General features: G+C 39.5%; 1 protein-coding gene across 11 annotated transcripts in view; it reads right to left on the reverse strand.

Moving 5' to 3' along the window:
* Window positions 1-236: 236 nt before the first annotated feature.
* PRNP (prion protein) overlaps window positions 237-14886 on the reverse strand; it is a 17766-nt gene continuing 3116 nt past the window's right edge. For 2 of the 11 annotated variants that reach the window (XM_011941037.1, XM_011941039.1), the window contains exon 2: window positions 237-2622. In XM_011941037.1, the coding sequence (XP_011796427.1) occupies window positions 1851-2622 (772 nt within the window). In that variant the 3' untranslated portion in view covers window positions 237-1850. Of the gene's footprint in view, window positions 2643-4056; window positions 4062-12079; window positions 12134-14886 lie in introns of those variants that run through there. The other 9 variants (XM_011941038.1, XM_011941040.1, XM_011941042.1 and 6 more) reach the window with 9 other exon arrangements.

The raw sequence follows: 14886 nt of genomic DNA on the forward strand, positions 1-14886 counted from the left end.
GCTGTTTACCAGTGCTAAGCCCACATAGATACTTGTGGAGAAAATGCAAAAGCAGCAGAGATGAACTAGTAGGTGACAGGGAAGTGAGGACAAGGGCAGGAACAGGGGGAGGTGCATGAACCATCAGCCATCACTTGAGAAGGGAGAACTGAAAGTGCCACTTGGCTCAGATTAACCCCCAAAATGGTTCCCAGCACAGGGTGAGCACCAGGAAATACAACTGCAGACATGGGAGGTGGTGCTCATCTTCGCTCCTGTTTAATTTCAGTCAGATATTAAACATTTATAAATTTTTTATACAACAAAACAAGAACATGCAAAGTTACAAATATAGAAAATATAAATTACATGCATATTTCAAAGACCTGTTAATGGTGTCCACTTTGGATTCTTATACAAAATGGTTCAGTGCACATTGTAAGCTTAAGGACCACGCAAAAGGGTTTCCCACATATTAAGTATTCAGTACCTTACAAAAGTTAATGCATTAGACACTTCAGATGTTCAGATGTTAACTGCTCTAAACAAAACTCCTAAATCTGTCCTATGCAATATATATTTTATATACATACATATTTTTACATAGAATACTCACAAAGTGCAAGCCAATAATAACATTGCAGAAAAGTAATACATATCTGCTAGGTGACAATATCAAACAATTCAGGGAATAATTTTACTTTAATTAATGTTAACAGAATTTCTTTTACCACTTCAAATCAATCATATTTCTGTCATCTCCAACATAAGATATTTTTTAGATTGTCTCCCTATTCTTTGATTCAAAAGCCAATTACAGAAGCTATGAACTTGACCTAATTCTGGTTTTTGACAATTACAAGACAGAAATAAAGAAATGCAAGCAGTTCTTTTCTTTGCACACTGACCATCTTCTTAATTACATCATCCTCTATGATGATGGTGCTTTCACAACTGCAGCTCTCCGGTATGTCAAAATCATTCTGGTTTCTAGGTAAATGGACAAAGGAGATTTGCCTTCAGTGTCTACAAGGCAATTTACTTTTCTGCTGCCTTAATTACCTATAGTTTAAAGAAAGGAATGCCACGCATAGGTCCTTTAAACAAAACTGGGAGGTTGCCTCCAACGGCACCATTCCCAAACATTGGATTTTAAGTTCCAGAAGCCTTTCAAATATGTTACAGTTATATTCACTGTGAATATGTCCTCTAGCCAGAGGTTTAGTGTTGTACCGATATTTACTCTTGATGAACAGCTGCTGTGTAGCCCTTACTGTGAAAAGTAAAACATTGCCCCAGTTCTCCGTAGATACAGAGCTCATGCTCCAGTGGGCCAAGCCGGTGTCCCGAGAGCTAACAATTTCTAGGATTTTTTTTGAATGAGTATCATGCAGCCTCCTAACAAACTTGGCAGAAATGTTGCTGGGCTTTCTTAAAATGAAAAATATCTCTAAATAGCTATGAAATCTCTGCTAAGACAGGGCATTAGTATACTGAGCTCTAGCCACTGAAGGAGCCAGAGGTATCCAGGCAAAGGTATTTGAGACTGTTCTGAGATTTGTTTTAGCCTCAACCTGCTGCACTAAGTCCAAAAATAAGTCCAGATTAACCAATGGTTATTTGCTGTTATACTTTTACTGGCCTGGCATTAGCAACGGCCCATGATGAACTCAGTCAAAGAGGGCTTGACTAGCATCTCAGGTCTACTCTATATTTCCCAATGCCCATCAGTGCCAAGGGTATTGATTAGCCTATCAGGGACAAAGAGAGAAGCAAGAATGAGACACCACCACTAAAAGGGCTGCAGATGGATACCCCCTCCCTCAACCTGGAAAAAGATTAGAAAGATGGTGAAAACAGAAAGACCTTCCTCATCCCACTATCAGGAAGATGAGGAAAGAAATCAGGAGGATCACAGGCGGGGAGGAGAAGAGGACCATGCTCGATCCTCTCTGATAATAGGCCTGTGATTCCTTCTCATACTGGGTGATACACATCTGCTCAACCACGCGCTCCATCATCTTAACGTCGGTCTCGGTGAAGTTCTCCCCTTTGGTGGTGGTGGTGACCGTGTGCTGCTTGATCGTGATATTGACGCAGTCGTGCACAAAGTTGTTCTGGTTGCTGTATTGATCCACGGGCCTGTAGTACACTTGGTTGGGGTAACGGTACATGTTTTCACGATAGTAACGGTCCTCATAGTCATTGCCAAAATGTATGAGGGGCCTGCTCATGGCACTTCCCAGCATGTAGCCGCCAAGGCCCCCCACCACTGCCCCAGCTGCTGCAGCACCAGCCATGTGCTTCATGCTGGTTTTTGGCTTACTGGGCTTGTTCCACTGACTGTGGGTGCCACCTCCTTGACCCCAGCCACCACCATGAGGCTGTCCCCAGCCGCCACCATGAGGCTGTCCCCAGCCACCACCATGAGGTTGCCCCCAGCCACCACCATGAGGCTGCCCCCAGCCACCACCACCCTGGGGTGGGTAGCGGTTGCCTCCAGGGCTGCCCTGCCCCGGGTATCGGCTGCCTCCAGTGTTCCATCCTCCGGGCTTCGGGCGCTTCTTGCAGAGGCCCAGGTCACTCCATGTGGCCACAAAGAGAACCAGCATCCAGCAGCCAAGGTTCGCCATGATGACTGTTCTGTAAAATGAAGAGGAGAATATCAGAGTCCCATATTTATGTTGAAACTACTAAATGTTTGGTGCATAATGAATGAGTGCATAGCAATGGCATCAGCTCCTCAAGTGAAACGCTGTTCCCGCCCTGTACTTCTCTGAAGCACTTAGGACAAAAGCAAAGGTAAGAAAAGCGTGAATACAACTCTTTCTCCTGCTCCAAGGACAAATCTGACCCTAAGTTATGGACTTGATGAATGAGTTTTAGTTCATTATTTAATATTTTATGAGCGATTTATTTTCTTCTAATTTTTGTACCAAAACAACAAACAAATCAAACATCCAGAGTGACAGTTTATGACCCTTTGGAGAATGTACATTCCTCAAATTAAAAATCTCTTTTCAAATTAAAGATCTCATTTACCCTGGGTACTTAGCTCCCAGAGCAGAGACCTATGACAATAGTAAAATGATTGCTAAATAGTACCTGCTGTACCCTAGGTCAAATCATAGGCTCCAAATCATCACTGTGTGCCATAAAACCTAAAATGGCATATACTGTAACATTGAAGTTAGTCTTGTCCTCAGTGCTGAGATGATCTGCAATTTTTTTCCCTCTCTCTTTCCCCTTTTTTATTTTTATTTTTTTAAAAAACAATACCTAGCTTGTTGAGATATAATTCACATAGCATATAATCCACCATATACCATGTACAGTTCAATGGTTTTTAGGACATTTAATGAAATGTGCAACCATAACTGTTGTCAATTTTAGAACATTTTTGTGAACTCAGAAACCCCTTACCTTTAACTATCACCCAATTAGCTGCAAATTCTTTTAAAAATTAGAAAATTATTTTTCATCTCCTTCAGAGCTAATGACTGAATTGGATAATATTTGTAAAAAGAATTATCAAATAAATAAATTAACATCCTGTTTATGTTTCTACTAACATTATTGAAATGGGAAGTTTTGCCTTGGTGGTCATAAGCAAATCAAAATATATTTGAAAGTTACAAGCAGAGTTGGTCATGCCAGTTAGGGTTTTTGGAGGCTCTTTTAGGTGGGGGTCTGTGGGGCAGGTTCTTTGCAGGCCTGCTTCCTTGATGTAGTTCCCATGATCTCATGAGGCCCAGCTCTTGGCCTCCCTGCTACTCACACACCCCAGGAAATCAAACTAGGGCACCATCCCCTCAGTCAGTAACGTTCAATCTACAGGGCTTTTATGTCAGCACCTTCTCCATTCACTCCAATGGGTGACAAATCTAGCCAAAGCTCTAGAGTGACTGAATTTTCTCTCTCACAGCATACACTGGATCTATCAGCAAATCTCAGCAGCTCTACTTTGAAAATCAATCCTAAGCACCTCAGCTTCTCACATTTTCCAACATGACCATCTTATTCGGTGCCTCCATCATTTCTCACCTGATTCCTTCAACAGCCTCCCAACCAGCCTACCTGCTCCTCCCCTGGCTGCCTTTGAGTGCTCTCCTCTTAATATGCGGGTCACATCGTGCCACTTCCCTTGTCCCTCAGTGAGGCTCCTTTGTACTCTGGATAAAACACAAGGTCGTGGCCATGCTGGCTGGGCCCCACGTGACCTGGTCCAGGCCTCCCACTGCCCCTCAAACCTGACAAGGATGTCCTGTCTCAGGGCTGTTGCCCTTGCTGTTCTCTGGGCCTAGAAGGCTTTTTTTCCAGCTACTCATGTGGCTCAAGTTTGCTCAGTGGGGCTCTTCCCATCACTCTACCTAAAATAGCACCCCCAGCCCACCCCCTTTCCCGGCTTCGTTATTCTCTGGAGCAGTTACAGCTACTTGAGATATTATGTTATTTATTGTGTGCTTATTGTTCATATTCTCCATGGGAGTGCAGGCTCCTTGAGGGCAGAGTTTGGTTTTGTTCACAGCAATGTTCCTAGACACAGCACTTGACCCATAGACTTGCAAAATAAATGCTGGACAAATGAATGAGTGGGAAAACACATGTTATAAAGCATAAGGAATAATCAAACTAAATATTAAATATTTATAATGGACACACAAAGAGAACCATATTTATAAATGTACAAAATAGTATTTTTGACAATGGCCAGCTAATATTTTTAATTCAGTTAAACAAGTATTCATTTTATGTGCCAGCTACTGCAGTAGACTCTGGCTGGCTGGAGATATTACCTGAAATGGGCAAGATGGGAGAAAGAGGAGACTGCAGGGAATGACACTGAGTCGGGCTTTGAACGTGCCTCATTTAAAGCTGTAAGAGTTAAGGATCTATGAGCTCTTAGATACACCTGAACAGGCGAGGACATGGCATAGTGAGAAAAGCTCAGAGGAGAAGAACCAGGCACAGAAGGTGGGTGGGGCCAGACAACTCTGGAGTGGAGATGGGTGGTGAGAAAGGACACTGGCATGTCTGGAGGCCTATTCATCTAAGATACTCTCTGTCACGAGTCAGGTAGTGGCCTAGTCCTCTGGCATATTTCAAGATATCCTATTAAGTATATGGTAATGGTCAATACCTGTTTATTACTAAGAAGAACACTAAGAATACACTCAGAAACACAACAGGGACATCCATTGTCATGGGACTCAAGGTGCTGTCCAAGGCCATATGCAAAGAAGTAACAGGTGTAAGAATGGCAAGAAAAGTGCTCACAATTAGTGTGATCATGCCCATAGAAAATCCAACAGAGTAACAGCGGTAACATGAGAACCAACGCTAGAGTGCAAGGTTATGGGACTGAAGGTCAGCCTACAAAAATCAACAGCATTCCTCTATACTACTAATAACTGACCAGAAGAAAATATAGATATTCAAAGTAACAACCAAACTGTAAAGTGTCTAGGAACTGACTTAACTAAGAAAAGACTTCCGATGAGCGAAAAATTTTAACTCTAATACAGAGAACATAGAAGATGATCTGAAAAAATGGAGAGGCATTCCATGGTCTTGATTGTAATAACTCAGTATTATAAAGATGTTCATTATCCTCAAATGTACTGGTAGTTTCATTTTTTTTTTTTTTTTTGAGATGGAGTTTTGCTCTTGTTGCCCAGGTGGGAGTGCAATGGCACGATCTCAGCTCACTGCAACCTCCGCCTCCTGGGTTCAAGTGATTCTCCTGCCTCAGCCTCCCTAGTAGCTGGGATTACAGGCATGTGCTACCACACCCGGCTCATTTTCTATTTTTAGTAGAGACAGGGTTTCTCCATGTTGGTCAGGCTGGTCTTGAACTCCCAACCTCAGGTGATCCGCCCGCCTCGGCCTCCCAAAGTGCTGGGATTACAGGCGTGAGCCACCATGACCAGCCTGTACTGGTAGTTTCCATAAAATGCCAGTTAAAATTCCAGGTGGATTTTTTGAGAAGTTCAGTAAACTTATATGGGGAAGAAAATGTCCATGAATAACAAGGTCAACTTAAAACAAAAAAGGTGTAAAGAGGAGGGAATCTGCCAAAGCAGACACGAAATCACTACAAAACCACAGTGATGAAGACTGGACGGTAAAACTCAGGAATAGATGGAGAGACCAAAGGAAACAGAAAAGCAAGTTGAGAGAGAAACCCACATAGATACACTTTAGCAGGGACTTGATGTGTGCTGACGTGGGCACCACAAATCAATAAAGAAGTAAGGTCTAGATCCCTAACTACATACAAAAGTAAACTCTACATGGATCCAAGACTTACATGTGAAAGGTACAAGTATGGCGCTAGAAGAGGAAAATATTGGCAAATATCTTTGCGACCTGAAGGACGAATGGGGGAAGAACTTTTTAAACAAAAAGCACAAACCATAAGGCAAATAATTGATGAATTTGATTACATCCTCAAAAACCTAAAGACGGAAATACCATTCGACCCAGCAATCCCATTACTAGGTATATACCCAAAGGAATATAAATCATTCTATTACAAAGACACATACACGTATATGTTCATTGCAACACTATCCACAATAGCAAAGACATAGAATCAACCTAAATGCCCATCAATGATAGACTGGATAATGAAAATGTGGTACATATATGCCATCGAATACTATGCAGCCCCAGAAGAGAATGAGATCATGTTCTTTGCAGGGATGTGGATGGAACTGGAAGCCGTTATCCTTAGCAAACTGACACAGGAACAGAAAACCAAATTCTACATGTTCTCATTTATAAGTGGGAGCTAAATGATGAGAACACATGGACACATGGAGAGGAACAACACACACCAAGGCCTATCGGAGGGTTGGGGGAGGGAGAGGATCAGGAAAAATAACTAATGGGTACTAGGCTTAGTACCTGAGTGATGAAATTATCTGTATGACAAACCCCCATGACACAAGTTTACCTATGTAACAAACCTGCACTTGTGCCTTTGAACTTAAAAATGAAAAAGAATTAAAATTTAAAGATTCTTATTCAACACGATAAAGCTGACTCTGGACAAAGCTAATAGAAAGAATACACAATGATAAAAGGGACTTAAAATCAACAGAGGATTCATTTCTAGAACTTGCAAGGAATTCTAACAGAGCAGTAAGAGACAGTAATTCCAACAGAAAAAATGGCCAAAAGATATAACTGATAATTTACCTAAGAGAGAAACCTAAAAGGATAGGAAAAGATAATCAAAATCATTAAGAATATAATAAAAATGAAACAAAAATGATACAACATTCATGCTTATCAGGATAGCACAAAAAAAATTTTTTTAAGGAAGTTGAAAAATGTGAGGATTTGGAACCTACATGGCTATCAGAGGAACGTGGATAATACAACTGAATAGAAGAAGTGAAATAAAGTAAATGATTATTCAACTCAAAAAGAAGAAAACAGAAAACTTCAAAATAAACTGTCATAGTTATAAATTAATAATAGAGATGAAAATCGAATTTAATAAATAAAACCCAGAAAAATGTGGAATTTCTAAATAAAATTAAGAGTTATTTGAAAATGCAACACACACACACACACCACTAGAAAACATCTCTATAAGGGGAAATAGCCTTAGAGAATGCTTTAAAAGGATAATAAATTACTATATACAACTTTCCTTAATGAATAAAAATATTTCCGAAATGGATTGTCTTTCTGTTAAGATATAAATTATAAAAATCAACTTTAGAATTAATTCATTTAACAAATATTTATGGAATAACTAGTATGTGCCAGTTTCTTTTTGTTGTTATTGTTTCTTTTCTGGTAGAAATGGGGTCTTGCTATGTTGCCTAGGCTTGTCTCAAACTTCTGGGCTCAAGAGATCTTCCCGCCTTGGCCTCCCGAAGTGCTGAGATTACAGGTGTGAGTCACAATGCCCAATCAGTATGTGTCAGCTTAAAAAAAAAAAGAAGACTAGAACTGACCAATAACCATAGAAGAAATGGAGAAAAAAAGCTGTCAAAAATTATACACTGTAATATAACACTTACAGTACCATAACCTTTTTTTTTTTTTTTTTTAGACAGGGGCTCACCCAGGCCAAAGTATGATGGCATGATCTCAGCTCTCTGCAACCTCCACCCAATGGGCTCAAGTGAACCTCCTGAGTAGCTGGGACCACAGGTATGTGCCACTAAGCTCGGTTATTTTTTTGTATTTTTAGTAGTGATGGGGTCTCGCCATGTTGCCCAGACTGGTCTCGAACTCCTGGGTTCAACCAGTCTGCATGCCTCAGCCTCCCAAAGTGCTGGGATTATAAGTGTGAGCCACAGCTATATATAGGTGACCCACAACACATTATTGTGCCACCATGCCTGGCACAATAATTTACTGATTAGCTTAACACATACTTTAAGTGTCAGAATTCTAAGGGTCAAGAATTGTGCTAGGGGCTGAGGACAGAGTTTGGAATAAGATACTTAGCTTGGTGGGCTTAAGAACCAAAAAGGAGATCAAATCTGTGGAGCCCCATGAGACAGCGGCAGGTGGACTGCTGAGACTAGGGAGGTGGTGAGGGTCAGATCATGAGGGCCTCACGGGCCACAGAGAGAAATGTCTATCTTCTTCTGAAAGCAGTGGGGAGCCATTAAAGGGTCTTAGTAGGACAGTAACATCATAAAATTGTTTTTTTTAAAGCTCACCTTAGGCCTATAATCCCAGCACTTTGGGAAGCTCAGACAGGAGGATTGCTTGAGCCTAGGAGTTGGAGACCAGCCTGGGCAACAAGGCGAAAACCCATGTCTACAAAGCATTTTTTCTTAAATAGAAGAAAATTTAGTGGGACAAGAAAGGGAATGGAGAGGCCAGTTAAGAAACTACTGCAGGAGGATGGTGGCGTGGCCTGGGATGGAGTCCATGCAGCTGGCAGGCTGTGAATAAATGAGACATATTTTACAGAAAGAGCCAGTAAGACTTGCTGGTTGAGTGGATGGAGGAGTGAGAGTTGCCCGGGTCTGGGGCCTCCATAACCAGGGAGATGGCGGTGATGCCATCTACTGAAATAGGACAAACTGGTGGAGGGTCATGCTTGGGAAAGAAAACCAAGAGTTTCAGTATGGACATGTAAACTTTGCCACATATATGAGACATCCAAGTGGGAGTATCAATTCAGGCAATTGTTATAGGAATCTGTAACTCAGTAGAGATAAACATTTGGGCATCTTCACCTGAGATGCAGTATTTAGAGCCCATGGGATAAAGGGCCAAGATTCAAATGCTAGTATGCAGGTGGGCACACTTAGCCACCCTGCCATGGTACCCTCCTCTCACACAGGTGCCAAAATCCAAAAAAATAGCACCCAACTTATTTTAACAGTTTAGTAAAAGAAGAATACATTATGACCAATATGGATTATTTTAGGAATACAAGACTGGTTGAAAATCAGGAACTCTATTAATAGGTTAGGAAGAAAAAAGGATTTTCTTCAGATGTTGAAAAGTTTTCAATGAAAATCAGTATCATTCCTAAATTTTTGAAAATTTAAGCTATTTTTAAAATGTTTCTATAGAACTGGAAGGATAGTCTCTTTCCATCATAAAGAAATGCTGTCACAAACACAAAGCCCAAAATATCATAATTTTAAGAGGAAAGCCATTCCCATTAATGTGGTGAACAATAATCTATTGTTTTTATGCTATTAGGTTGTTCTATAAATTCATCTAGGTATAATTTTTTTACTTTGAAAATTCAGGAAAATCTCAAAAAATGTCTTAGAATAAATATGTGAGCTTAACAGGGTGGCAGTTTTTCAAATCAACAAATCAAAACTCAGTGAGTCCCTAAATCAGTTGTAGTTAAACATTTCATGGAGAAAAATATTCATCCACAATGGCAGTAAAAATTGAAAATATCTAGGATTTAACCTGAAAATAAATAGCAGGAAAGCTACAAAATTTTACTGAGACATAAAAGAAGACTGGAAAAAGAGAAAGACATACAACTTTTTTTGTTCTGGAAACCAGTATTGAAAGATACCAAGTCACTAGCAAATAATCCATAAAGTAAACACAATTTCAGTCAGCATTCAAAGGTAATTTTATAACCCCTTGTTTGCTTTGGATCTCTTAGATTTTTAGACACGTGACTTAGAAAGAAAATAAATAAGGAAGCATCAGACTTACACTTCACTTAAACCAAATGCATCTAAACAGACAAATACAGGACATTCCATCCAACAGCTGCAGAACACACATTCTTCTCAACAGCACATGGAGCATTCTCCAGGATAGATCATATGTTAGGCCATAAAACAAGTCTTAACAAACTTAATTAGACTGAAATCGTGTCAAGTTTCTTTTCTAAGCATGATGGTATAAAACTAGAAATTAATAACAGGAGAAACCAGCATTATCCTGATGTCAAAGTCCCACAAAAATATACACGAAAATGATAGTATAGGCCTATATCCCTGATGAACATAGGTGCAAAAATTCTTAACAAAATTCTAGCAAAGCAAATTCAACAGCTCATTAAAAAGATCATTTACTATAATAAAGTGGGACTCATCCCAGGGATGCAAGGATGGTTCAACATACACAAATCAATAAGTGTGATACATCACAGTAACAGAATGAGATACACTATCATTTCAATAGATGCAGAAAAAGCGTGTGACAGAATTCAACATTCTTTCATGATAAAAACTCTCAATGAATTAGGTATAGAAGGATTGTTCCTCAACACAATAAAGGCCACATATGACAAGGTCACAGCTAACATCATACTTAATGGTGAAAAATTGAGAGCTTTTCCTCTTAGATCTGAAATGAGGCAAGGATGCCACTTTCACTGAATTTTAGGATTGTTTTTTCTATTTCTGTGAAGAATGTCATTGGTATTCTGATAGGGATTCTATTGAATCTGTAGACCACTTTGGGTAGTATGGACATTTTAACAATATTAATTATTCCCCCATGAGCACATTCTATCTTTCTATTTGTGTCTCCTTCAATTTCTTTCATCGGTGTTTTATAGTTTTCAGTGTGGAGATCTTTCACTTTCTTGGCTAAATTTATTCTGAAATATTTTATTTTGTAGCTGTTGTAAATGGAACTTTATTTTTATTTCTTTCCAGATAGTCCACTATTGGCATATAGAAACATTACTGAATTTTGTATGTTAGTTTGGTATCCTGCAACTTTACTAAATTTATTAGTTTTAATGGTTTTTCTGGTGGAGTCTTTATGGTTTTATAAGTATAAAATCATGTCATCTCCAAATAGGAGCAATTTAACTTTTTCCTTTCAAATTTGGATGTTCTTTATTTCCTTCTCTTGTCTAACAGTCCTGGCTAGAACTTCCAGTACTATATGTTGAATAGAACTGGTGCGTGTGAGCATTCTTGTCTTGTTTCGGATCTTAGAGGAAAAGCCCTCTTTCTAATTTTGTACACAGTAATATAATCTTATCTGTCAAATTAAAAAATAAATAAATTTGAAAAAGAATTCAAAAGGGATTTTAAAAGACATTATGAAATTATACTCAAAACTTAAAAGACTGAAGAAAACTTTTAATGAGAAGATAATCCAGGGTGCACTTGACCTGCCAGGTGTCAGAATGCAAAGCTACAATAAGATCACATTGATGCATGAGCAGAATGGCAAAACAATGGAACTAGAGAGAGGGTACAAAAAAATCCATAAATTACCCCATTCATCTTATTCCCATTTATAGATGGGGAGTGAGAGTCAGAGCTGGTAAGAACTTATCCCAAGGTTGTAACAGCCCAAGGTGTTGCAGCTGAGATCCAAATATAGCCACCAAAGCCTTCCAGCCCATATAACACATTACAACTTGAAGCTTAATTAGTTACATTGGGAAGGGGCAAATGTCCAACAGTCCCCCACCTTCACCCCATAGTGTCCCTTGTCTTTTCTGAGCTAAGTAAATTCCCTCGTTATATTTTAATTTTTTTGAGGTCCATAAAGAACTTGATGTAAGCTGAAAAAACATTTTGCACAAAAATTGGGGGTAGCGGTTTCTCACTGGCACCCATAGGCCACAAACTGAATACAGCAAAGGGTCCCCAACCTGGTCCATCATCAAAATTACCTGAGGAGCTTTTAAAAAACAACATTGCTGGAACCCATCCCAAGCCAGTCAGAGAGTGCCTAGCGATGGGAGACAGGCTTTGGGAATCTATAAAAGCTTCTCAGGGAATTGGCACCCGCGATCAGGCTTCAGTGCTAGGTCTCAGGGGTCTAATCTTCAACATTTATAATGCTTTTCATTGAAGGGTTACTTCCCTTAAAGTGATCACACAATACTTTAACAGTTTAAGTAGAATGCAGTTGGAGAAAAAGGACTGGTTAGCACATTGAGAAAAAAAATTCTCCCAGCCGTGAGAATTGCTGCACACACAATTCACTTATTTTATAATGCTGTAGCCATCACTGGGTTAGATATAGACATGTTTTGAATGTTTAATATGCAGCAGTTCACAGCAGATATAGTTACCTTGGAAGAAGAAATAAGATCTGAAAAGGGAGAATGGACAAAGTAAGTTAAAACTGAAGTTTAGAGAATCTTTTACCTTGGTTTGGCCAGTTGGTTGAGAGCCATGTTCAGGGTCAATGTGGTGCAGAAACTTCTGTTATGTCATTATTGTTATTTCATGATATTATTTTTAAAATGGCTGCTCCCTTACATAATTCAGAATAATTCTAAAAATCTGTGGCCATTTCTCTGCAAAATTAAACTGATTTTACAAGAAATGATGATGCAGTGAGGTGTGAGTTACACAGATGGACCCAAGTGGCCTCTGGATCAAGAGCCTGTGATCACAGCCTTTCCTGACCCTCATTTTCTGTGACAGTTGGTGACTTTCAACCTGTCTTTCCTAAGACCACAGAGGTTCTGCAGGATATGTACAATCTGTTGTGGCTCAGCTAAACTAGATTTGTGTCTCCAGGAAGACAGAAAGCTTAGACATGGCTGAAATTGTTCAGTTTTGAAAAATATTCAGGAGTCCTTAAAAACAACGACAGCAAAAAACTAGAATTGATAAATGAATCTAAGAACTGATTCTTAAAAAAAACCCAATATACAAATTACTAAATCATTAATCAACTAAAAAAATGGAACAATATTTGAAAAAGGAAACAAGGTTGGCTAAAAATCTTTTATTCTAAGTAGCAAATATAACAATCTCTCTCTTACACACAGAAAACTGTGGGTCCATTTCATTTAAAAAATTAAAACCTGTTGAACTATTTTTTAAATGTCCTTATTTAGTGACAGCAATATATTCACCAAAAGAAAATTAAGATCACCTATAATTTCAATGAAAACGTCCATTTTCTGTGCTTTTTCTTTCAGATTTTTCACATATGCGTTCATGTTAGAGTAAGCAGGTGCAGTTTAGTAACCCACTTTTTTGCTTATCAGTTTTTCCCCACATATCACAGGCTCCAAAATCATGATTTTTGATGGTTACATAATATTTATTTCAGTTTATCTGTCATAATTTTCTTAGCTACTGCCCTGGTGTTATACATTTAGACTGTTTTCCAGCTGTTCTAATTTTAGATCATTCTGCTGGGAATATGTGCCTGGTTTTTTTTGTTTGTTTCTTCCATTGCAGGTAAATTCTCAGGAGTGGGGTTTCTAGGTCACAGCTTCCAACTTCTTAATGCATCACCAGACTGCTTTACAAAAGGTTTGTACTGGTTCAAAATGCCCCAAATAACACATACATACAGACGCAGAAAGTAGCTATCATTTCCTCCATTCTATGAATGGACAAAAGGAGGATCAGGAAATTAGGTAGCCCGTCCAAAGTCACAAAATTGACTGCAGAACCATCTTTGTGACCTCAAAGCCCTGCCACCTCCCCGGACACTTGAAAATGCCAAGTTTTGGGCAACCTTCCCAGCAAGGGTTGCTGTTACTATTAATTCTTTTTGTTATTTTAATAAATGTAAATTGATAACCCAAACATGCTCTAATTTGCATTTTACTGTGTAAATTACTCATCATTTTGTCATTTATCTATTATAATCTTAATATTTTCCTTTCAGTGTGGAAGATTTGTGTTAGATACAAATAACATACAAATCACATCCTACCTCTGCCTGCTTTTTCCCTTACTGGTTAGCTTTTTTCCACTGTAAGACCTTCTCAGCGCTTGTATAAGTAAAATTGCTTCTTTCCACTGGTGATTTTTTCCTCTCTTCTACAAATCTAAGAGGGTTGTTGATTTTTTTAGAGGTTTAACATATTCACCCAATTTCCTGTTCTTATGTTTTTGACAATTATGTTTGTAAAAATCCTTAATCCTTTTCTACCAGGAGTTTTTCCTAAGGAAACGGGAAACATCTCAAACATTCTGCCTATGGGGAACTACTAATTAAACCGCGATGATCTAAGAACAAGAAAATAACGCAGCCATGAAGATTCTCAGCATTATGGCAGTGAAACTGCACTGTGTTGGGTGAGAATCTGGAGGCTAGGAAACAAAAACAGGGAGCTGTGGCTTTGCGATGGCGAAGATGGATGTGACGGTGGTGGAATTACGAGGTTAAAAAAAAAATCTATTTCCTACAGCCACTACAAAGAGAAGAGCAAAAAATTCCTTAGAAAGTACAGTAAACATGGATTTCTCCCCATTGTTTAATAACGAACCGCGAAGGCGCCGGCTGCACAGGTGGGGAGGCCGGTGACCCAAGGGTCGTCATTCGAGGCTGGCTGTTCCTTGGAGCCCCCCATGACCAGTGTTCTCCCTCCAGGGGTCTGGGAGGAATACGACTGGTCAAGCTGGGGTCCGCCGTCGCACCTGGGGCCAGGCCGCAGACCTGCAGCTCCTCTCTCCCCGCCACGGGCGAACAGAGGGTGGGGCCTCCCTGGACCCCGCCCCCGCC

This window comes from Colobus angolensis, unplaced genomic scaffold (assembly GCF_000951035.1).
Source record: "Colobus angolensis palliatus isolate OR3802 unplaced genomic scaffold, Cang.pa_1.0 Scaffold197, whole genome shotgun sequence".
Classification (NCBI taxonomy): Eukaryota; Metazoa; Chordata; class Mammalia; order Primates; family Cercopithecidae; genus Colobus; species Colobus angolensis.